Source organism: Tribolium madens, unplaced genomic scaffold (genome assembly GCF_015345945.1).
Source record: "Tribolium madens isolate multiple individuals breed KSU strain unplaced genomic scaffold, Tmad_KSU_1.1 Scaffold_97;HRSCAF=244;Tcas5.2_LG3a, whole genome shotgun sequence".
In the NCBI taxonomy this organism is placed as follows: Eukaryota; Metazoa; Arthropoda; class Insecta; order Coleoptera; family Tenebrionidae; genus Tribolium; species Tribolium madens.
In genome coordinates, this window is record NW_025401069.1 from 9,649,617 (window position 1) to 9,674,135 (window position 24,519).

A 24,519-nucleotide genomic window follows, 5' to 3' on the forward strand; every position below is an offset into this window, starting at 1 on the left:
TTTTTAAGTTCTGATAAATTTTTATTTTTTTCAAATGGTAATCCACCATAAAATCTTTTTTTCCAAAAGCTATGATCTAAGAATCACTACTATCTACATTTTTTATTCAATTTTTATCGAAAAATTTTTCCTATAAGTTGCCATCTTAATAAAAAAATCGCATAACTCAAAAACAAAACACAATTGCATTCTCACAACACGATCAAATGTTTTATAGCACTTTGATTTTTATCAATTATTATGTTCTGAAAGCTTGGTTCCATACTTTTTTGTCACCTTATATGAAATTTAAGTACATATAATTTTTCAAATTGAGTTTTTTTTTTAATTAACTAGATACCTATAAGGTACAAGCAACAGTAAAATATTATAATTAATTTTAGTATTAATCTATTATAAATAAACTTGTTTATTAAATAACTATTATTTTTGAAAAATTGACATTTGATAAATTTTTTAACCTACATAATTTACTAGTTTTTCAAAATTTAGTGTCAAGTATTGTTTTCACGAGTGTACTTACTTAATTAATATTCTTGTATATTGTGGATTCACATTAGGTTTATTTATTTTTAATTGTACCTAATTGCAAACATACTTTGTAATATAACCAACGTCTATAAAAATAAATAAATAGTTAAAAAAACTTTCACAAAACATTAAACGTTATATTTTCTGCATTTCGTCTACACAGACTTTTTTACTAAAAAAACAAAATTTAATTTACTGCACGTTATATTAGAAAAATTGATTACTTACCGATGGCGACAGAACAGCCGATAGCAATGTGGCGTTGTTCAATTTTAATTTTTCTACTGATGACTCTAAGCAGCTTATTACAATTTTAGTTATTTATTATACAAGACGATAAAAAAAATGTTTATCTACGAGTAAAAAGGTTAAGTTTACGAGTGACGAAGTCACGAGTGGACTTTTTTTACGAGTAGATAAACAATCTTTATCGTCGTGTATAATATTTCGTTTTATTTTGTACTCACCTACCAGAATTTCTTGAATACAAACAGTGGATAAAAATTACTTTATTTCACTGAACGATAAAAGACTTCTTTATCTACTAAAATTAGTTGATAAAAACACTCCTTAACATTGAGTACGAAATAAAAAGTATTAACTAATACAATAAATCAAATGTGTGCATTTTTTTATTAAAAATTTTAGTACCTACAGTATTTTTTATCCCGTAACTCACAGTTTTTATAAAAAAAACGTAAACAAAAACAAATAAATAATTCATGAAGTGTCTTATACATTGTTAATACCAATCAATACTTTTAATTCACGTAGAAATTCTTAATTTTATTACAAGTACTTTTCGTTTTGAATAATAAATGGAAAGAAAATTTTAAAATTTCCGCATACTAAAGCAGATTTTGTTAATGAAAAGATTTTTCATAAATATCAAAATATACAAACTCTTAGTTTCTAAAAATAAACAGTAATGATGCAAGTGTGTTTATAGAAGAAAATATTTACTGTTCTCAAGTGACTTACTTGTAATAACATACGTATGCCATACTTTATCCAAAATAAATATGTATATTAATCAAAATAAAACTCCTTCGAGCGTTTATTTTGTGGAGTTTGTATAATACCTGACGCATGTTAGTTTATTTATTTTGTACTAAATAATGTTTCACAAATTAATGAAGAGCACTTTCACAAATTTAATATTTTTCCTATTTATTATATAATATACTACCTACAACCTAAAATTTCACACTTATTTATGTATTCTTATTTCACTGAAAGTAAATATTTGTAAAAATCAGTTCAATAATTTTTCGACGTGTTCCCTATTCAAGAAACTTTTCCTAAACAACTTATTTTTGATCATTTGAGGCTAGCGATGCTAACCACTAACCGAAACCAGGAAATTATCCCATCCAATTTTCTATACTATAAGCATTTATGTAGCGCTTTATTATATTTAGCCTCCAGTTTCCAACACTGGCTTACTCCATTGTAGAGTAATTGTTATTTGTTGTACAATGTGAAAAATGTGCCTTATAAATTATTTTGTTTTGTTGCGATGAACAAGTAATAGTAACACATTGCAAAATTAATTATCTCTTATCTTGAAAGAGGCATTAATCAACTTTGTGGCGAAAAAATTGGGGCATAAAGATGTCCCAGTCATAGTGATAAAACACGCCCAAAGTCGGTCCATGATTAAAAGGTGGTAATATTAATTATCGAAGGGTGAATTAGGGTGAATATGATGCACGTAACAATGACAATAATTGAAATCTCGATCAATATGTAAATCGTGCTAATTAGAGCCCACCCTTTGACTCTTCCCTTTTATCACTTGATTAACGAAACTTTACTAAAAAAACCCGATAAGTGTTTACTTTAAATTCAATTTGTCTCGTTCACTTACCCGAGCGAAAGCTACTTGCGCCCCATTAGACGGAATTAAGATGGCAAATTACTTAAGTACGCGTGCAATGAAATCCACACATGGTTAAATTAATTAACATTTGCATCGAAATAGAGTCTTAAAGCCGTGTTTTTGGGGGGAGCGCTCGTAAAGTTTTATAACTGACTCGACGCAATTAAACGTTTGATTCGCATCTAAATTTGTTTTTTATTTATCTTGCAAGAAGTTTGAAGCGGCGTGGAAATATGCTGTAAACAAAACTAGTTATCGAAAAAGTTGTGCGCTCTTGTAACCATTAACCCCTTGTTAAAAATCGCCCTTTTGACAAGAACACTGACACGTGTTTTTTAATTTAAGTTTAGGAAAGTTTTAATTGTGGCCAAAATCAAACAACTTAAAAGGAGGATATAAAGAAGATTTATTTTATGGTGCTTGAAATTAGTTACTTTTTGCACTAATCGTAAATATCAACTTAGACCAAGGCATTGTTAATTAATCTGCTTGAGACTTGATTCTAGCTCTTTGATAAGGACTTGCTAACCATCTAACTTTGACAAGAGCACTTTGCTATGGAGATGCTAAGAAACAGTGCTCCAAACACTCATTAGTATTAATGGATAGAACAAAATTGGTTTTTATTTATCGTTTATTTTCTTATAGTTATATGTTTGTTAAACTTACATTGAAATGCATACAAATCAGTAAACATTTTACTGAAATTAATTTTAATATCGATTTATATTAAGTCAACAGCATATGAATCATTTTTATTGGTTACATACAAAAAAAGTATAAAGTTCATTCACCGACTTGAACAAATAATCCAAAATGAGCGGATCTCAAATAATTTCGTTTTTTAAAACAAAATCAAACAACAGTTATTAAAACGAAGTTTAATTACAATTTTTAATACAAAGCATTTCCATACCTACGTGTTTAGGAGCTGCATTTCCGTAAAAACTGTAACTAAAAAAAAAACCACCAATTTGTCGTCAATTATGTAAATTTCACTTTCTATTATAATAAAGAAGCTCAATCAATTTCCAAACGTCACAGATGTGAGCATTTTGCAAAAATGATCGGAGATGCATCAATTTATTGTTAAGAAATAGAAGCACACTCACCCGTCACTCCCTCTTCAAATGCTAAATCCCTAACAGTTATTTTTCCTGTCCCACTTACCTTCAAACAACAGCATACTTCCGTGAAATTTTAATTTGTATCTCAAAAGGCTGATAAGCTCTTAATCTCGGACAATATTAAAAACAGTTTTTTTCTTCAAACAAAGGCAGGCGGTCAAATGTTACTTCAAAAAAATAAACAAGAATGTGGCATCATCCTCCGCATCCTTAAAACCAGAAATAAAATTAAATAAGAAGGCTGATCGATAGTAATTTTATTTGCCTAATATTAAATTATGTTACAGTGGGAAACGAAATTTACAAACAGGGTACAGCATTTAAATAATAATCACAATAATTTAACGATTTTATAAATAGAGTCATTCGGGTATAGTTTCTTGATCTCTCAGGAGATTTCGGGGTATCCCCAAGTTCCTCATCCTGGTTTCCAGTGCAATCCATTCGAGCAGAAAGCTGCATTAGAAAAATACAATCGCTATAAGCAACAAGTAATTTGAGCTTTTAGCAATAAATTGCCGTCATTCTTGACACAATTATTTTTAAAAACAAAGTCACGTGGATTTCTACTACTAAAACGCAAACCCACATAACAAATCGGTTTGTTATTTTATAATTTAGTTTTATGCGTTTTTGTAGGTAATTAAATTAAGCCGGCCTACACACATTAATTAAATTACAAATTTTCAAGTGTGCTACATCAATGGAATAAACACAAAATGTAACAAAATAGTTTCACAAAAAATAAAAATTGATTGATGGTAAAATGCGAATATTTAATGTTGAATTTCTCTATGTTTTATCAAAAATAAATACTTTTTTTCCGTAATACAGGGTGCTGCATTTTGGATGTCCGAATGGGGAATCTCCGAAACTAAGATGTTTAGCCAAAAACGAGTGATATATTCTGGGGCTCATTTTTGGAGAAAATAATAGTGGTTAAAACCGCATCCCGCTATCGTCTTTTGTTTTCGACTTATAGACAAAAATTGACATTTTAGCGAAATCTAAAAAAAATCATATCTTTGTTATTATAGAAGATACGGATTTGAAAGAAAGACATTATACAGGCACTTTTTTACGAGGAATTTAATAATGTAGTTAACAATTTTTTTTCAGTTATTAGTTTAGCCGTAATAAGTAAACTTGTATTTTTTTAAATGGAAATCATAGGCGGCTATGGCAATTTTGAAAAGCTTATTTTTTTTTGATCTAAAAAATATATATTTCTAACAAAATATTTTTTTATAACTATACTTAAAAAGTGAAATACATATTTTGTGTGATAATAGTTGGCCATGGAAAAACTATTCCACTCCAAATATGTAAATAATAATCAATAAGAGTTTTGTGAACTGTAAAATAGATGAAAAAATATATAAAATTATAAAGATTTAAAAAATACGAAACGGTAGAAACATTGAACCGAGCGCCTCAGAACAAAATTATTACATATTTTTAAAAAATCCAAAAATAGGAAAAACAAATGTGTCAACAGTCAACACAATTAGAAAAAACATTTTTTTGATGATCTAATGGAGGTAGGATAACGTTTCACATAGACGGAATTTGGGTATTTGAATAGCGATATCGTCATTTTTGAGTCATATAAAATATATTTTATTGAAGAATTAAAGCGGCTTTTTTTACAACACTCTATGTATCACTAGAAGTTACAATGGTAATGTTAGCTTGTTTAAAAACAAAGAAATGTTATTAGTCGCCAATAAGTTGATATACGTACAATTTATTTTGCATCTTTTTCATTACTTAGTAATTAGAAAACTCTTTCATTAGTGACTGGTTGAATATAATATAGTTTAAATCCTTTTGGTTGAAAATGCAACATTTTTTCATGGCCAACTGCGAACAAAAATCAAAGATATTTTTTTGCTAAAAATGTACTCGTATTATAATAATTTGTAACAAATATATATTTTTTAGATAAGAAAAAACAAGCTTTTTAAAAATGACAGCCATATATGATTGCCATAAAAAAATACAAGTTTATTTTATTACGGCTAAACAAACAACTGAAAAAAAATGTTAACTACATTATTAAATTCTACGTTAAAAAGTGCCTGTATAATGTCTTTAGTTCAAATCTGTGTCTTCTATAATAACGAAGATATGAATTTTTTTAGATTTCGCTAAAATGTCAATTTTTGTCTATAAGTCGAAAACAAAAGACGATAGCGGGATGCGGTTTTAACCAATATTATTTTTTTTTAAATGAGCCCCAGAATGTATTACTCGTTTTTGGCTAAACCTCTTAGTTTCGGAGATTCCCTATTCGGACATCCAAAATGCAGCACCCTGTACATAGGTACTTCATAATATTTTTGTCTGAAAATTCCGTTAAGATTCTTTTATAAATATTTTTTTTAGATTTTTTTCAAGTCAGAAAAACAAACCGGTTTGTGGAAAAAAATTAAACTGAAGAACCCGCATCCAATAAATATGAAAAAAAACCTTAAAAAATCTGTAACTTTATTTTTAGATACAAATCAATAAAAATATGCTGCCATTTACAAATATTGTGATGTAATTGAAAAATTTATAGATGCATACAGTTGTCCAGCGGACTGTATGCCATTAATTAATGACTTAAATGTCAAGATATTCAAAAATGTAAAAAAAGTTTCCTACATTACCCAAAATAATTTTCATTATATCGGCTGTTTTCTAAATAAGTTATTACACAAAATTGTATGTAATTTTTATTTTAGATGATTTAAACTAAACTTTTAGTAGTCCATTTTGCTTAGTTTTTGAATTTTTTTAACAAAAACATTAAAATAAATTATTACACTAAATTTATAAGAATAATAAAAAAATAAAATATCAATATTTTGAAAGAAAAATGTACAAATTGTAACATTTTTTAGTGTATTGCAGTCGAAGAGTTAAGAAAATGAAAAAGTTAAGAAACCAGCCAATTTTTTTTAATCTAATATGTTTTTAGCAAGAATTCCCATTTTTTTCATTATAATTTTTCTCAAAAATGTTGCATATTATTTTCTAATAAAATGTAGCTTTTCAGGGTAGTGAATGGGAAATGGCAATGCCCAAATATTTATTAACAAAACTTAAGCTCTTTGAGTAAAGTGCAATATCCTTTTTCAATTTTCATTACCGTTTTTCGAAAATCTCGTAACGCCAAATGAAGTCTTTCAAAATCACTAAAATCCAATGATCGTTACGAGCTTACTGCGTTGCGAAATCGTCTCTCAGTTCGTTGTAAGGAAATTTAACGCGATTTAGCGACTTACTTGTTGACGTTATGCATGTCGACGGCCCTTTTCCCGTAACCTCTAGCTGTGCCTAAGTCCATGTTGTGGTATTTAAGAGCTTCGATGCCTCTAGTTAATCTTTGTTGCGGAGTCCTGACTTGAGGATATTTTGCGTCGCGACGTCCTTGCGCGTTCGTCAACAACAGCCAAAGAAATATCAACGTGAAGAATAGAGCAGCATGTTGGAACGCCATACTAAAAAAATTAACAAAATTATATCACGTGAGATATTAACCACTGATTTATTTGAACAATTTGGCGAAATGTAGATTAAAAGGGAGAGTCGTTTCATTAAAATAAAGTTTTTTAAAAGTAGAGGCAAATGAAGTATAACCGAAATCAACTTTTATTTAGTAATCAAAACAAATAATGTCAACGGGTCAACAAATCATAATGATGATTGCACAATATTGTTTTTTAATTTTACAAGTACTGTGTTGTTGTGTGTGTTCCATTTAATTTAATTAATTATGCTCATGTTAACAGTAGTTTATTTTTACAAAATAATTATTAAGGTGTTTACACTTTTTGAAATCAATACAATTCTCCTCTAATTAAAGTATTAATCCCGGCGCCTCCGCCAATTTTAATCTAGACACAGTTTTGTTCTTTCGACTTTGTGATGGATATCTCTGTTTACTTAACTAAACTAAAAAATAATGGACACGTGTTGTCATGTTCATTTTTATCCAGTCTCATTTATTTATTCAGCTGTCTCATATTTCATTTACGGGAAAAACAGCCAAACGAAAAAATACATTTAATTGAATATTGACTAATCCTTTTCGAATTTCCAGATTTGTATTTATCTTGATAATTAAAATTGTACACCTAAACCTAAAAAAATTACTTTTATGTTTTCAGTTTAATTAGAAAAATATTGTTTAATCAAATGAAACATTTTCCACTTTACACTTTTATACTCTGTTTCAAGGAGAAAAATTAAGCTTCTCTTATATCCCATATTGGATAACAATAGATATAAAAGAAATCAATTTTTACAAACCAAAGATTCCATTCATAACACTGCAACAGTTGTAATAGTATACACCCTTTGTAATGAATTATTGTTTCAGATTATAACTCAGAAGGTCAGACTTGTATTAAACTTTGCATTATGTTGTAACTTATTTATCCCATTTACATATACCAATCTTTGAACTGTAAATTCTTCGCAATTAATTTAGTAAATTTCCTTTGAGCTTATATACTTCAAATAGCACAAGGAACCCCAGCTGTACAGATAATAATTATCTGTTTCAATGAATAAAACAAAAAAAGTAATCACGTTGGATTTGATGCAGATGCCAATGAAACTTTTATAGAAGCAGTCGTAATTGGAATAAATTTGAATGTGAGAAAAATGGCTGTTCACTAATTGTAAATAGTAAAAAATCACTTAAATTGTTTATCGCTAAAATCACACTACTTTAAAACGTTTTTTAAAATACATAAAAGAAAAAAGCAACAAAATAATTTTTTGGAAAGTTGATTATTTCACTAAAACAGAGTTGTTTTCTGGAAAGCATGAAAAGTAAACCTAACTTTTCAAATAATGTTCAAATTCCAATAAAACACTTTTAGGTGCAAAGATGCAAATAAGGAAGATAATGAAGCATTTTAACAAACAATAGTGAAAATGACTGTAAGACCGTTAATTAAGAAAAGTCTGATTTTATGAGTAGAAGTTCTATAACGTTGCCCCTCCTACACAATCTTCTTTTGATTTTAAAATAGTTACATACAATTTTTGATAATAATTTGAGTTTGTTTTTTTATTCAACAACAAATTTTAATTGAAACCGTAAACAAAAAACTAAAACTTTGGCTTTTTATTTTAAGCTTCTTGATGTATGACTGACGTATCGATAAACAAATCGTGACTATTAAAATATTTAAACCTACATTTAGTATGCAAAAACACGATGCAGTCAGATACGACATAATTTAATCTGCAAATATTAACAATAGTCTGTTTGTTTACCAGGTAAACTCAATAAGAAAGCCAAAAACGGCTATAGCAATACTTAGTTAATTAATAATGGCAACAAATTATCATCATCAAATGAGTGGCAACAATTTTAACTGCTTAACTAAAATGTTACCAACTTAAACTAAATTCCGCATTTTTCATGCTGTTTGCCTGCACGCCTATTAAATAAGCTTAATTATCTACCAAGCCTTGAATATTTTTAATCTAATTTATTAACTTGTTAATAACATGGATTTCGAGCCGTGTACAAAGAATTTCCCAGAAATTTCTCCAAAAATTTCTTTATTTCCTTCACAAGTGGGAAATTTCGATAAACACTTTTAGTCTGACGCTCAAAGTTCTAAATATAGATTTTTTATTTATTTTTTGTGGTAGGTGACTTTAGACATCTCAAACACAATAAGTACTTAAATTATTTTTTCAGGAAGCCGCATTGTAATTCCAGTTAAAGAAAAACTACATCAAAGAGAACCGATATAAACCATGTTTGAAAAATAATATTTTGTTGCTGGAAGTGATTTGCTTGGTTTCAACAGGTATTTTAACAATGGAGGCTCTAAAAAATAATTTAGTTTTCTAACAAATGTGATGGCAGTGAGCATTGGGTGTGATTTTTAGCCACTACCAAGGAATTTATTCGATTTTTAATTACTAAATAATCAGATTTGCTTTCAGAATACATAATAGATCTGTTACCAACTTACCAAACTATTTTAGGGCTATGTACAATGTTAATTGTTACTTATTTTTTGTTGGAGATAAAAAGTATTTTCGCTAAATTATGCAAACAAAATTTTAAAATAAAATGCCAAGCACATTAAAAAATCCTATTCATTTATTGATTCTAGAGTAATTTCGCAGTAACTATTTACTATGTAATAAAATCAAAGTTATTTTAGGATTTGAAAACGCTTGAAACATTAAAGTGAACAAATCCATTGAAAACAAAATCTTTTAGAGAATAGTTTTTTCGTGTCGAATAAGTCTCAGTTTTAAATTAATCTAAAATCCTAATCAACTCTACATCTTAATGAAAATTTGCCCCACTTGTTGAAGACTTGACATTTAAAATGAAACTCAGATATGTAAATTTTTTGTAATTTTTTTTAAACTTTTCCCGAGACGAGTTTCTCAAAAAATCCTCTGGGATTTGTCATCTCGCACGTTACACAAATTCCTCTTTGACACATCCATCTTGTTTCGCATTATCGTTATCGTATTAAGGTGCTGAAAGCGAACAGATCCTGACTGAGCTCCATTAGCCGCCAGCAAGAAAACGGACAATAATTGTCTTTAGTCACAAGCAATCGCTTCGCGCTGAAAAAATCGTCTAGTGGACGACAGCCCCCACTTCTAGCTTTCCGATCCAAATAATGTAAATATTTCAGTTTAATTTCTGCCATGATTACCGCGACTTCCCACTCGCTACTCAAATACAAAGTCGCTTTGTTGCGTGTGTTGGATCTTAGACTGGGAGGATTAAACTTCGTCAAACAGCCGATTGTGTCACTGGTCGAAGTTTGACTCCAAACAAAACTTTTGCAATTTTATTCAACTCTTCTGTGTTGCTGTTTGTTAATTTCAAGTCAAATCGCTGCTGCCAATTCGACGCATTTGCGACCACGGAATACGGCAATTACGCACGTGGATGCGAATGTAAATCGCTTTGAAATGTAAAAATTCGGCGCATGGCTTCTAATGAATTTAAATCAGCATTAATTGCGACAATTATTACCGGGATTGGCGGTTAGTTGGGGAAAATCGACGCCGAGAAATTATGTGCCTTTAAATCGGACAGAATGCGAGTTTTAGACACGATAAACTTTTTTGGATTCGAATAGCGGCGTTATACAATATTTCGATGATAACACTGCGAGTGTTAGAGAGTTTCAATTCAAATAAAAGTGTGCCAACATTTTCAGTGGGCGCTAAATAAGCTTTCAGAAAGTTAATTTATTCATACTACATATTACTAGCAATAATTACACAATCACCTAATGGATAAAATATTTGTTAATTTAATGCGTTTTGAAACTTACGCGTTTTGTTGAAAAACTTTTAACATAATAACAAATGACAAATTTGTTCTCAAGAGATAATCACTCCATAGAGACCTGAGCTATCTGGAAATATTTCCAACAAAACAAGTTTTTTGACGAAACTATGGTACATGAAAAGTTTAAATTACCCAACATAACAAGAATACAGAGTGTTGCAATTAAAAGAAAACAAAGCGAAAGAAGCTACTGTAAAATTAAAAACTAAATGACCAAAGTAAATAATAAGAAAAGTCTATTTCATGAAGCTCTGGTATTTATCATGTTTTTCTTGGGTGGGCTTACAGATTTAGATCCATAGACATATAAGTCTATTTTTTTTTTTAATGATGTATACCCAAGAAAAATTATAAGAAAAAGCAAAGGTCTGTAAAATATTTTTTTATAGTTTATAATAGTTTTTTTGTTCTTGAATTAAAATTTTTTTATTAAGTACCTAAATAAAATTTTTATTTTTTCATTTGATACTGAAAGAAAAAATAAATAAAAAAACATCTAAATAATAAAGTTAGTTACCGTCTGTGAAAAATACAAAAAGAAACTATTAATTTGGCTTACGTTTCTGTTTTTTTTTTTCATTATTTCATTTAATACAAATGTAATTTTTTTATACATTTTTTAACAAAAAATTATAAAAAGCATTATGAATAACAAAAATATAATATTTACAGTGCAGATTAAGAAAAAAATATTTGCAATCAAATTTTTCAGCTATCTGTAATTAGCCACAGTAACAATTCACTCTTCATTTACTGTTTTGAGATATATTTAAGTATTGAAAGAATAAAATGTGTGCAAAAAATATTAAGTTCAAACATTGTTATTTTACATTATCCAAACAAAAAATTACCACATTTTTATTTTTTTTAATTTTTTATGTTTTTAAAATAACCCATCATTACGAATTTTAAAAAATCAGTATAGTAATGTCTCAGAAAACAAAACTTTTCGATGAAAAAATTGTCTAAAGAAGGTTATTCACCATACTGCTCATTCAAATTACCACCACTTCTGTTTACATTCACTTAATATTTGCACACATAAATATGTTTATGTTTGTTTATTACGAATAAAACTTACCCTCCAATGGAGAAATGTATTTCAAAACAAATGCTCCCACTTTCTCAGTCATTTATTCATAACTTTACAAACAATTATTCTAATTGATAAAAATCGATTTTGCTTTGTAACAACTCTTCACTAAAGCGTAGGTTGTTGTTGTTAATAACTTTAATAATCATTGCCAGTTTAAATATCCCATTGAACCGTTAACGCTCATATTTTCCTTCTCTTGTTATTAAACTCAGACTAATAATAATATAGAGTTTGAGGGCAAACTGACTTCACGACTAGAATAAAACCCTTTCAAATCAAGCAGAAATTTTCTCAATCCATAACAACAATTAAATGCTCTGGCGTTCTCGGTCAGAGTTCATTTAAAAAAAATCTAGAGTAAACACTTCCATCAATTGTTTGAAAGGTAAACAGAGCATGTGGCTTAAATGATGTAAGAACTTCTCTTTTGTACTGATATGTAAATTTTATTCTGGTGCAACGATGCCAAAGGGGATTGATAGTTGAGCTAAGTTCAGAAAGCTGATAAATGTTATGTAAAAAGTTTTATTTTTACGTGGATGTTCAGAGGGTGTAGGAAGGCAAAAGTAAAACAGCTGCAAGATTTAATATCCGAGCGATTGGTATATTGCTTGGTTTTACTCAAATCAAGTCTCATTTTATTTCAAAGCTCAACTTGCCTTAAAGCATCAATGTTATTGTTTTTAAAGAAATGAAGCAAAAATAAATAAAATTTACAATAACGTAGCATAAATATTTATTATTCGCACTTTATAAAAATGTCACTACTGCTTTCAGAAAAATATTTGTAATCACAAATTTTCATTATTTTAAAAAGTAGGAGTATTTAAAAAAAATAGGTACCTCTTATCAAATTTTATCTGTAGTAGATCAACAACTTTAAAGTCAAGAGCGTTTTCCACTATTTGTTAATAGTCGGGAAAACATCGCAATAACGTGAAACCACAAACGAAAACATTTCAATTAGCAAACCTTTCAAGAATTTTAACCTTCTGTTAATTGAAACTAAGAAGCGAAACTTGTACGGGAGGTCAAGAAAAAACATTCTGCTTGGTAATTAAATCGTAGGTGAGTTATCAAGAAGTTTCATGAACAACGGAAATTGAGAAAAAATATTTTGAATTTTCGCGTACTGTTTGTTGTTTGTTGAGGTTACAAAATATTCGTTTGTGGAGTTTGAGGATGTACAAAGGAGGACCACATCGAACTTACCTCTTTTTAGCTAGACAGATTTGCAACTGTTGTAGCTACATGAAAAGTTTTAGCACGGCTTGAAAAGCGCGTTGGTCATGCGCCCCTATTTCAGGGGGAGTAATCAGAAGGAGTGACTATAACAACCTACACAAGAACACGCTGAAATAATTCCTCCACACTTAAACCAAGACCGGCTAATAAAAATAAGTGCACCACAAGCTGCCCTTGGACTCGTCATAAACTTCGCAATCGTCAACAAGATTTTTTCCTGAAAACACTTTCCCATTTTGACATCATTAATTTGATGGTGTTTACCGGAAATTCTCGAGTTAATTCACCTTCAGCCACCTCGCTCTTAAAAATAAAAAACTGAAAAACCCTCGGCCTCTTTGCCTCGTCCATTTAAGCGCTAATTAAATTATTGCTTCATCGCATTTCAGCATTTTCAGTCGCGTGACGAGCATCCGCGAAAGAGCCTCTTCGCGGCGAAATAATTCCATAATTTGATCGCTGAAAACAATTTTATCCCGTGCAATGCACGAGGAGTCCGAACGAAATCCCCAATAAATTGCCCGAATAAAAGAAACAAATAAAAAATACCACACAGTGTTGATCCCGAGGGATTATCTAAGTGGTGTTTGATTGAACTCGATGGGAAAATTTTCGCTTGTCATCTCTTTGATGAGCCAAAAATTGCACTTCTCGTAAACTTTTGATTTGTCTTGGTGCACGGCTTATTTTTATCATTTGCATTCATATTGGTACTCGAAAACTTGACTCAAGTATTCTTTTTCAATTTAAAAGGGCTTTGGGCCAAATAACTTTGCATAATATGTATCTATCCCCATTTCAATAGTGAAAAAATACTAACGTAAAGCCAGATTTAATTGTTTGCTGCTATTTGCAAAATTTATTTCATTCTAATACACTCTTTGACGGCTTAATCGGTGAATGGGTTATTTATAGACATTTATTATAATAATTAGTCGCCTACAAAATAATTTTAGTTTGTTGCAATTCTTATTTAATGCAAATTTCGCATGAAATGAACCGATCTTCGCCTCATTTAACTCCGGTGTAATGAGTTTTGAAATTACTTGAGATATGTTAAATTATGACACAAATACAAGTTCATGTGTGATGCGGTTGTGACCATTTCAGAAGCTAAAATGTCATCAGAGGTATTTTTTTGTTCGTTTTTAACTAAATTTCTCTATTAAAACAAAATTGTAGATAACGCAGATAAATGAAAACTATTTATTTTTATGAGTAAATTGTTTTGCTGATTCCCAAAACTAATTGAGTCCATTTAAACGAGAGAATTATTTATTTTGTTATTATTTAAAAATCTACTATTGATGAACTAATTCCATTTTAATTTATGTCGATTTGAATGGAAACTTGTTCAACTTCAAACATAAAAAATGATGGCTATAAACATGTTTCAAACTCTTGGATAAATTTTAGCGTTTCAAACTTGCTCCGAGTTTAAAAAAACCACTCCTTATTGAACCGATGGAACAATAAGTTGCGCAATTATCGTGCTTTACAGGAGAACAAATCTACCATCGCCGTAAATGCTAATATTTAACTCTTTGTGAAACATTTTCAAACGAGAATTACAGGACCAAATGACATTTCTTGTCGAATTCTCGTTTCTTATTAAAATGAACGAGAGACATCACTCGAAATGTACATTTCGCCAATTTTATGTTGCTTTCAACTTTTTCTAACAACTTATTATTTAAGTGTGTTATCCCAGACAATAAAAATAAATGGATTTTATTGAAACAGCTTGTGACAAAGCTTGCGTGTTTGACTTGGCTGTTCTTACAATTAAATTACTTATTTATTAGTTGGAGGAGAAAACTGGAAAACAATAAAGTATTCAAGTAAAAATCCATTTAAATATGTAACCACATTACCACATAAAACATTTATTAACACTAAATAAGTTTTTACAATAACAAACAAATTAATAATGCTGTTATATTCTAGTAATCATTTATATTTTGTAGACAAATAATTTATTAGTAATTTAATATTGTACCAATTATGCATTAGTAATTTAATTTTTCGGCATTCCGGTCACAACACACTCACATTACCGTGAAAAAACACGTCATAAAAAAATACATATAGTTTAAAACATTAACCATTGTCAATACATTTTAGACAAAATTTACAAAAAAATGTTTTTATTTATTTCTATAATTTTTATTATACATTTCATGCTATTTTTACTTTATATTTCATTTAACTTACCTTTGTTTACTTATATCTATTTCACTAGTAGTACACTTATGTACAACATTTTAAAGCTCTGAAGGTGCTCTTATATTTTACATTTATTATTAATAAAAATTAATAAAAAAAAAATAATTCTTTATTTTTACTACAAAACTTACCTTTTCTATATATTTCTTTTAACTTACCTTTTGCTTACTTACACACTTTATACCTATTACATTTTTAATATTTTTGTGGATACATGTTTTAAAGTTTGCGCTCTTATACGCCCGCCATATGTTGACATTTATTTGAGTTGTATTTAAATTTGAATTTGTAAAAAATTATGTAATATGTTATATTTCATTATATTTATACAAAAATTTTTTGAAAAATTTATTTCTTGCATTTAAAAACGCATTGTAAACAACGTTTTTGTACTTTTCTAAGTCTCTTGAACCCCCAAGAATGTAAATGGTTCAATTTTCAATTTTTTAGTTTCTTCGATTTTTGTCGAAATTTTGGGCTATTTTCGATTCTCGGAGCAGTTTATTGCTAATAACTTTGGAAGTATTGACGCTAGTTCTTTTTGTTTAGTACGGTTGAAAAGCAAATTTAATTTTTTATCTTATATAAATAAAAAGAAATTGCTGATGAAGTCAAAAATACTCAAAATATGTATTAATTCAACTTCCCAACGATCAAAATAAAAAAATAAAAATTTCGGAATTTTCTAAAGTTGTGAAAACATCGAAAATAATTGTATACAAAGTTCAAATGTTTAATTTGGTTGTTTCTAAAATATAATTTTAGTTTTATTAAAACTACAAAATAATTTTGCCTAATCCACAGCGGTGTTAGAATACACTAATATAGAGCACTCTCAGGCTCTTAAAACCTTTGGTTTGTACACTAAAATAGCTATGTACGAGTATGTAGGAGTTTTTAATACATAATATTTAATAATTGTTACCCAGAAAATCTTAGCAGGAACATCCTATACAATTAAGCAAGACACTCTTTGACAATTAATCTTTATAACATTGAGGGCAAATAGACAAAACTTAAGTTATTATTCAACACCTGCAATATCAATATGGTAAAGTTTGTCACCTAATTTGAATAATATTGATCACAATTATAAAGGATGAACAGTCAAAGATCTATTGTCTATTGAGTGTTATACAATTTATCACCAAGAAGTTTTGACATTTGTTTCAAATTAGTAGTATAAAGGCCCCTTCAGCACACAGCACTTTTTAAGGTAAAACAAGGGTAAACAGAAAAGCAAAAAAAATCGTGAAAACACCCCGATTTTCAAGGGTAAACAGAAAAGCGTAAAAAATCGTGAAAACACCCTCGATTTTCAAGGGTAAACAGAAAAGCGCAAAAAATCGTGAAAACACCATGATTTTCAAGGGTAAACAGAAAAGCGTAAAAAATCGTGAAAACACCCTGATTTTAAAGCCAACGTAAACCCATTTTTGAAACTCGATAATTAATGAATACAAACCCGCTTCGTTAATAAATAATATTTTGACATCAATTTTCTGGACGGGGTATTTCACCCTGTCTGGAAAATCTACCAATTTAAGAAAAAACAACCTAATTTTCAAGGTAACTCAAAAACTGAAGGAAAATCTACCAATTTAAGAAAAAAACAACCTAATTTTCAAGGTAACTCAAAAAGTGAAAGGCCCCTATGCACACTGTCCACTTCTAAGGAAAAACACCCCCGATTTTCAAGGGGTAAACAGAAAAGCAGAAAAAATCGTGAAGACAGCCCCGATTTTAAGGTTTATTTTAAAATTAACATTTTTCAAAGATTTTGCCCTGTTATAGTAATAATAGAGGATTAAGATAATTATATAACTACTTATGTCAAAAATAGATAAAGAAGATAAGATTTATCTCAATCAGTTGTGTGAAAAATCAGAAGAAGATAAGGTGTCAACCTAAATGGTTGACACCCTAGAAAATGGTGAATAAATCTCTTATAATCAAGGAAAAGATTCCCACTCGTTCTTGAAGGATAAAAAACGCGATTATAAGAATTCGCTCTGCCCATGAGTGGACTACGTCCACGGATTGTCTTTTTTTCTACTTAATATCCAAACGGTATTGTATCAAAATTTTCTAAAATAACCCTCTTATCATAAACAAAACCAAATTCTTTTGTTTCTATTTTATTTAAGAGTTCCTTAGTTTTAGTATCTCTTCTAATTCGATTATATTGTGTACTGATTTTACTGTCTTTCTTTTCTAAAATATTATTTATACTATTGGAATTAATTTTTTTGGACGTTTCATAATTTAACGTAAATCCTTTTATTTTACAAACAACTTTACCCGTATTAGTCTTATAACAATAACTTTTTGGGCCTGTTGATATCCAGTCTGTTATCAATACGCCTTTACCTAATTCGTCTGTCCAATCTCCCAATAGACAGCCTGTTTTAGCAGTGTTTTTTCCATCATCTATATATACAATACTATCTGTGTCATAATATGCTACGCTTTTTCCTAATTTATCTAACATTTCGTATTCTGTTTACCCTTGAAAATCGAGGGTGTTTTCACGATTTTTTACGCTTTTCTGTTTATCCTTGAAAATCGAGGTGTTTTCACGATTTTTTTTGCTTTTCTGTTTACCCTTGAAAATCGGGGTGTTTTACTTTAAAAAGTGCTGTGTGCTGAAGGGGCCTTTATACTACTCAAATTTACGAAATATTTGGAAAATGTGCATAAATACACAACGACTTTCATTACCTAACCGGTTGTTAAGATTTTTGTAAACTTCTCGTTAAACAAGGATTTGAAAATTTTAACATAACAATTTTATATTCACATAAAAATAGTCGTTGAAGAGCAGAGTTTTCATGCAGTTTACATTGCAAGATTTAAAGCTGATCTCCAAAAGCTTTTTTTTTAAACATTGTTGTATTGCTTGTTTTATAAAAACCCCGAGGTACAAAAGTAAATGAAACAAGGTCTCAACTGGACCAATCTCCCCCTTAGTCCCAAAGCAGTAATAAAGGCAACCCTTCCAATTTAGCAAATTATTACTTCAGCTTTACGCCTTATTAACACAGCTTCAATATTTATTCTAGTGCTTTTTCCAGATAAGACGTTCATTGCGTGTACAAAGCAAGAACCATTCCATCAAAACTCAGCCAAAGGCAAGGAGAAAGATATTACGATCTTACGGCAGTTTCGACGTCCCATTAAACAACTGCAAATATAAATATCGCGGTTGTAAGGAACGCTTACCCGTAGATGAACTAAAAACGCATGAATCGGAATGCCATTTTCGGTGGTACAAATGCGAGGGGAAAATATTTGCCGGCTGGTCTTGTAACTGGAAAGGGTACCACGAGGATATCATGAACCACTTCAAGAAAGAGCATCGCGAGAGGACCTACATGAGGGTAACTTCCCCAACTTGGAATACGTTTGAGACAGTTTTCGCTCCTTCAGGAACAGAATATTATAGAAATGTCGGTAATCTTCGACGAAGACTCGTACGATATACAATTAATTCGAAAGCGAAAGCAACTTTTCTGGTTCAAGCATCGACTTCTGAGCGAAAGGAAGGAGGCCTATTGGTTGTGCCAATACGTGGGACCGCAGAAAGAAGCACTAACTTACTGTTACGAACTGGTTGTGAGTGATGAAGTACGGAAATTCGCCGTAACCGAATTGTGTTACACGGATGCTTTAGACGCGAATAAAATTTACGAAGCCGGAAGGTGTGTCGTCATGACGTTCGATCAGATTAAGAGTTTCATGACTGGAGAGGGGAAGGTAAAAATTTATTTCAGGATTAAGAAGAATGTTAAGGCGAAGAGAATGATGGTAATTCGCCCATTTTAGAAATTTTACAAAATATGAAACAATAAAACAATAAAAGAGAAAGAAAAATTGTGTAATGTAATTGGGAAAAATGGTACATACAGGGTGAGCCAGAACTCGCGCCCCAGAGAAAAATCCCATATAAGGTAAGATACCAGGAACATGGAAAAAATGTTAAAAAATTTTTATCTATAAAACTTTCGAAGTTATGAGGGTTTAAAGTTTGCACTTTGACTCTATTTATTTCTGTTGGAAAAATAATTTTCCAAGTTTTTTTGCTATAGGCTATTAAAAGAGGAAACAAGGAAGCTGTATCCTAAATTGTAACTATATTCAATGTTATTTGTGGCTTTTATTGGCAAAATTTTTGTCCCTTTACTAAATAATTGTAAAAAACATATACAAGATCATCAGTATTCTTAAATAGATATAAAAAATATCAAATGTCAAAAATAAATGTCAAATTTTTTTGACACATGGGGTTTTTAAACATTTTTTTCATGTTCCTGGTATCTTACCTTACTTGAAATTTTTCTCTGGGGCGCGAGTTCTGGCGCAGCCTGTATTTAGTCAATTTAATAATTTTTTATATGATGTTAGTTTAATTATTATTTTCTGAAGGCAAATGATTAACGAATAGTGAAAATATAGTTTTAGTAAAATTTTTTTAGTTACCGAGATATTGCGTTATAAAAACACTATTCAACATTTAAATTTTAATTAAATAATACCAAGATTTTCATTATTTTGTCCGAACTTGTAATAATATTCACTTCAATAATAATACGAGTTTTATAAGAAGCATTTTGTCGCACGCACTGGTTTAAGACACGACGAATGCAGCGAGGACTAAATTTCTCTCTTTTTGGTACAATTTTTATAGTACTGTTTCTGTTCAGTGCGAAACCCAAAACAGTTTCGTACTGAGACTTAGTACGAAGGCAAATTAGAAAAAACTTTTTTTCGGATATAAACCGATAAAATATCAGTCCTTTTCGGACAAAAACAAAAAAAAATCGCAAACTGTAAGGAAACTATTCAAAATTATTTCCACCATTTTCAATCCACGTTTCACCTTGCCGTATTTATTGCTTTCCACAAGCACGACAAACTTAAATAAACGTAGAGTTACTTTAAAGTTTTCGTGTTTTTTTTTTTGTTTTTTAAAGCACTGTTGCAATTTTTTCTCCAAAACTAAATTTTATTTAACTTATTATTATTTTGCATTTTACTCATTAATTGATTATAACTTTTTATTTCATTGTCAATGAAGAAACTCAATGTCTACTGGTTTCCGATTTTGGTCAAAAATCAAAATAGTGATAATCTTGGTTTCATTTACAATTTCAAAGTTGAATGATGCTTTTATCAGGCTACATCTCGATAACTAAAAAAACTTTTATTAAAATTTCTTTTCACTATTCGTTATTATTGGTCAAAAATTATCATTTCCGAAGCTTATGCGTATAAGTTAAGACAATTATATGTAGGGGTTTTCCGGTGAATTAAATTAAAAAATTCCTAGGAAAATACAAATGTAAAAATAATTGCCCTTATTTTGGTTTGGTTTTCCCCCCGAGAATTCACCAAATTTTTTTTTCGAAATTCGGATTTCTTGATTTGCGTTATTAACAAAACAATCCTATCCATACTCCGTGACTGGAAGAATTAGTATGACCTGATTACTAGCTTCTGCATTAAACTACTAAAACGTTTTATGAAAGAACCAAGACACAAAACAAAAGTAATGCACGATTTAAAAATATTTTCACGATGCAAAAGACTATTGCACGACTTAATTATACTCAATGTACGACCAACAAATTTTCCATTAGAAGAGGGTAATTACGTGATAAGTGACAACCTGATAACTTTCGTGTGGACAAAATTCTGCACGTGGGTAGACATGAGTGATGGAGGCAACATTATTCCAATACCTAACCTAACAATAGTAGTGTTGTAATCGTTCAAGAAGACGCGCATAGAATTTTGTTAATCCATTAAAGTTTTTCGTAGAAATTAGTTATATTACTAACATTTTAAACCAAAATAAAAAAACACGTGTATAATTGGTTGCATAAATATATTTTTTTGTAAAATAATTTGTTTTAAATTTCATATTTTTAAAGCTTATCATTATTAAACATACATTTAAAAGTAGCGTAGACGTAATAACTGCTAATTCGCTCAAGAAACCGGTTACGTAATAATTCATCCACGTGGTAATCCATACACTCTTCAAAAGATGACAATTCAGCCAGAGATAAATTACAAGTGCATCACGATATTTAGCAGTACTTGACCACTTATTTATTAAATTATCTATGTAATAGAACACTTGTCCGATAATAAAATAGTTATAAAGAGTACCGCAGGTATCAGGAAAAAACTTGCTATTTAAACACTCAAAAGTGCATTATTGTATTATACGCAATGACTTTTCAACATAAAGACATTCTTATCGAAATTCCTGACGATAAACTGACCCAGCTAGCAGATTTGTATAGAGAAAAGGCTCCCTGGGCACCTCATATGGTGAGTTTTATTCACTTGGCGATAAAATGGAAAAACTCGGAGAAACACCGTGACACATTGAAGCTTTTTTCACCGAATGATTCATGGAAAACGGATGGCACTATTATTGCTAGGATAATCCTAGTGGTAAGTAAAATCGTATCATGTTTTCCACGATTTTACTTTTTGTCTCATTGTGTAAAAAAACAGGACGACAATCAGGACATTATCGTCTTCACCTTAGACGACCAATGCACTAATCTTTACCAAGGACTCGCGGAAACCCTTCTTCTGAATTATAACAACATAAGAACCTGTTTTTTCGGCGTTCACGAGAAGCACGTTCCTTCCATAAAAACATTTCTGCATCAGAAAAATCTTGCTATAGATTTAGATGTCCCGACTTATTTTTATTGTATTTCTCCAGAACAAGCAAGCAAATTTACATTAGAGTATGACGAAATTTGGGAATACAAACAATAAGTCAAAAGCTAAATTTTAGGTGTCCCCCTGATGTCTACCTAAAAAAATTGGAACCTTGTGCAGGCCAACAGGTGGATGCCACATGGCCACATAGATTTCCAGGTTCGGATAAATATTTAACGAGTTTTATTGAAGCGAACGGGGGATATGGACTTTTCCTGAAAACAACCCATGAGATGGTAGCGTGGGTTTTGAAGCATGCATGGGGCCATATGGCCATGCTTCAGACCGAAGAAGCACACAAACGGAAAGGATATGCTAGTTTAGTAATTAAAGCCTTATCTAAGGAGATAGCAAACGAGGGGCATTGGCCCCTTGGAACCATTCTGTTAGAGAACAAAAAATCAATCAGCATGTTTGAAAAATTGAGGTTTAGCAGTAATGGTATTTGTAATTACGTTGTTGTTGATACACGTGCTAATAAATCATGTTTGTAAGAAATCTCACGGAAATAAATCGATAATAAATCAGTTGGACTTTACTTATTACTCACTGTCGAACTTTGATATTGCAGTATCCATTACTCCAAAGGGTCTGATAGTTCAAAAAGTTGAAGAAGTGAATAAGAACCACTTCATTGTAATCAACTGGACTTATTTTAACAAAATTTAGATAACAAAAAACCTGTTCTATCATAGAAAACTTCACCAAATTTTATTTAACTTAGTTGGCATTTTATTCATTATTATTGATTATAACTTTTCTTTCATTGTCAATGTCAAATGAAGACACTGTCTACCGTTTTCCGACTTTGGTAAAAAATCAAAATAAACTCGTGTCGACAAAATTCTGCACGTGGGTAGACATGAGTAATTGGGCAACATTATTCCAGTACCTAATCTAACAACAGTAGTATTGTAATCGTTCATGAAAACGCTCATAGAATTTTGTTAATCTATTACAGTTTTTCGTAGAAATTAGTTATAAAATTTCAAAACAAAAAAACATGTGTATAATTGGTTACATAATTATATTTTTTTGGAAAATATTTTGTTTAAAATTTCATATTTTTGTATTTAATAAAGTTTATTATTATAAACATACATATATTAAGAAGTAATTTAGCGTAGACGTAATAACTGTTAATTCGCTCAAAGAAACTGATTACGTAATAATTCATCCACGTGATAATAATCCATGCACTCTACAAAAGATAACAATTAAGCCAGCGATAAATTATAACATTTAGCATTTTACTTAAGCACCTATTTATTAAATTATCTATGTAAAAGAGCACTTGTCCGATAATAAAATAGTTATAGATGGTAGGTACCGCTGTATGGCGATAAAATGGAAAAACTCCGAGAAACACCGTGAAACATTAAAGCTTTTTTCACCGAATGATTCATGGAAAACGGATGGCACTATCATTGCTAGGATAATCCTAGTGGTAAGTAAAATCGTATCATGTTGTTCACGATTTTACTTTGCCTCATTGTGTAAAAAAAACAGGACGACAATCAGGACATTATCGTCTTCACCTTAGACGACCAATGCACTAATCTTTACCAAGGACTCGTGGAAACCCTTCTTCTGAATTATAACAACATAAGAACCTATTTTTACGGCGTTCACGAAAAGCACGTTCCTTCCATAACAACATTTCTGCATCAGAAAAATCTTGCTATAGATTTCAATGTCCCGACTTATTTTTATTGCATTTCTCCAGAACAAGCAAGCAAATTTACATTAGAGTATGACGAAATTTGGGAACAAAAACAAGAAGACAAAAGCTAAATTTTAGGTGTCCCCCTGACGTCTACTTAAAAAAATTGGAACCTTGTGCAGGCCAACAGGTGGATGCCGCATGGCCACATAGATTTCCAGGTTCGGATAAATATTTAACGAGTTTTATTGAAGCGAACGGAGGATATGGACTTTTCCTGAAATCAACCCATGAGATGGTAGCGTGGGTTTTGAAGCATGTATGGGACCATTTGGCTAAGCTTCAGACCGAAGAAGCACACAAACGGAAAGGATATGCTAGTTTAGTGACTAAAGCCTTATCTAAGGAGATATCAAACGAGGGGCATTGGCCCCTTGGGACCATTCTGTTAGAGAACAAAAAATCAATCAGCATGTTTGAAAAATTGGGATTTAGCAGTATTGGTATTTGTAATTTCCTTGTCGTTGATACACGTGCTAATAAATAATGTTTGTGAAAAATCCCACGAAAGTAAATCGATAATAAATCAGTCGGAATTTGCTTATTACTCACTGCCGAACTTTGATATTGCGGTATCCATTACCGCAAAGGTGTCAGACCCTC

The 24,519-nt window shown here is 30.3% G+C and overlaps 3 protein-coding genes across 4 annotated transcripts; 2 read left to right on the top strand and 1 right to left on the bottom strand.

Annotated features, from left to right (window-relative positions):
- Positions 1 to 3,800: 3,800 nt before the first annotated feature.
- Positions 3,801 to 13,205, bottom strand: LOC123014771. Of its 2 annotated transcripts, none has more exons than XM_044414038.1 (3): positions 13,191 to 13,205; positions 6,813 to 7,028; positions 3,801 to 3,996 (listed from the first exon to the last, which is right to left on the bottom strand). In XM_044414038.1, exons 2-3 carry the CDS (start codon positions 7,025 to 7,027, stop codon positions 3,903 to 3,905), a joined length of 309 nt encoding a protein of 102 aa, XP_044269973.1. In that variant the 5' UTR covers position 7,028; positions 13,191 to 13,205; the 3' UTR covers positions 3,801 to 3,902. The 2 variants fall into 2 exon arrangements, with proteins under 2 accessions (XP_044269973.1, XP_044269972.1); XM_044414037.1 differs by lacking the exon at positions 13,191 to 13,205 and adding an exon at positions 11,964 to 12,073.
- Positions 13,206 to 18,381: 5,176 nt separating this feature from the next.
- Positions 18,382 to 22,720, top strand: LOC123014852. The gene is made up of 6 exons (XM_044414138.1): positions 18,382 to 18,429; positions 18,524 to 18,829; positions 18,879 to 19,205; positions 21,744 to 21,914; positions 21,978 to 22,219; positions 22,270 to 22,720. The coding sequence occupies exons 1-6, from the start codon at positions 18,382 to 18,384 to the stop codon at positions 22,685 to 22,687; spliced, it is 1,512 nt and encodes a 503-aa protein (XP_044270073.1). The 3' UTR covers positions 22,688 to 22,720.
- A 717-nt stretch (positions 22,721 to 23,437) lies between these two features.
- LOC123014716 lies at positions 23,438 to 24,467 on the top strand. The gene is made up of 3 exons (XM_044413966.1): positions 23,438 to 23,640; positions 23,703 to 23,944; positions 23,995 to 24,467. The coding sequence occupies exons 1-3, from the start codon at positions 23,530 to 23,532 to the stop codon at positions 24,401 to 24,403; spliced, it is 762 nt and encodes a 253-aa protein (XP_044269901.1). The 5' UTR covers positions 23,438 to 23,529; the 3' UTR covers positions 24,404 to 24,467.
- Positions 24,468 to 24,519: the final 52 nt, after the last annotated feature.

What these genes read in the sequence shown, in the direction of transcription:
- LOC123014771 (XM_044414038.1), bottom strand. Translation starts at nt 7,027, where the DNA reads ATGGCGTTCCAACATGCTGCTCTATTCTTCACGTTGATATTTCTTTGG. An exon ending in GACATGCATAACGTCAACAA is followed by an intron (nt 3,997 to 6,812) that starts GTAAGTCGCTAA and finishes TTTCTAATGCAG; the next exon opens with CTTTCTGCTCGAATGGATTG.
- LOC123014852 (XM_044414138.1), top strand. Translation starts at nt 18,382, where the DNA reads ATGAAACAAGGTCTCAACTGGACCAATCTCCCCCTTAGTCCCAAAGCA. An exon ending in TCATGACTGGAGAGGGGAAG is followed by an intron (nt 19,206 to 21,743) that starts GTAAAAATTTAT and finishes AAACTGACCCAG; the next exon opens with CTAGCAGATTTGTATAGAGA. An exon ending in TTGCTAGGATAATCCTAGTG is followed by an intron (nt 21,915 to 21,977) that starts GTAAGTAAAATC and finishes GTAAAAAAACAG; the next exon opens with GACGACAATCAGGACATTAT.
- LOC123014716 (XM_044413966.1), top strand. Translation starts at nt 23,530, where the DNA reads ATGGCGATAAAATGGAAAAACTCCGAGAAACACCGTGAAACATTAAAG. An exon ending in TTGCTAGGATAATCCTAGTG is followed by an intron (nt 23,641 to 23,702) that starts GTAAGTAAAATC and finishes TAAAAAAAACAG; the next exon opens with GACGACAATCAGGACATTAT. An exon ending in GCAAGCAAATTTACATTAGA is followed by an intron (nt 23,945 to 23,994) that starts GTATGACGAAAT and finishes GCTAAATTTTAG; the next exon opens with GTGTCCCCCTGACGTCTACT.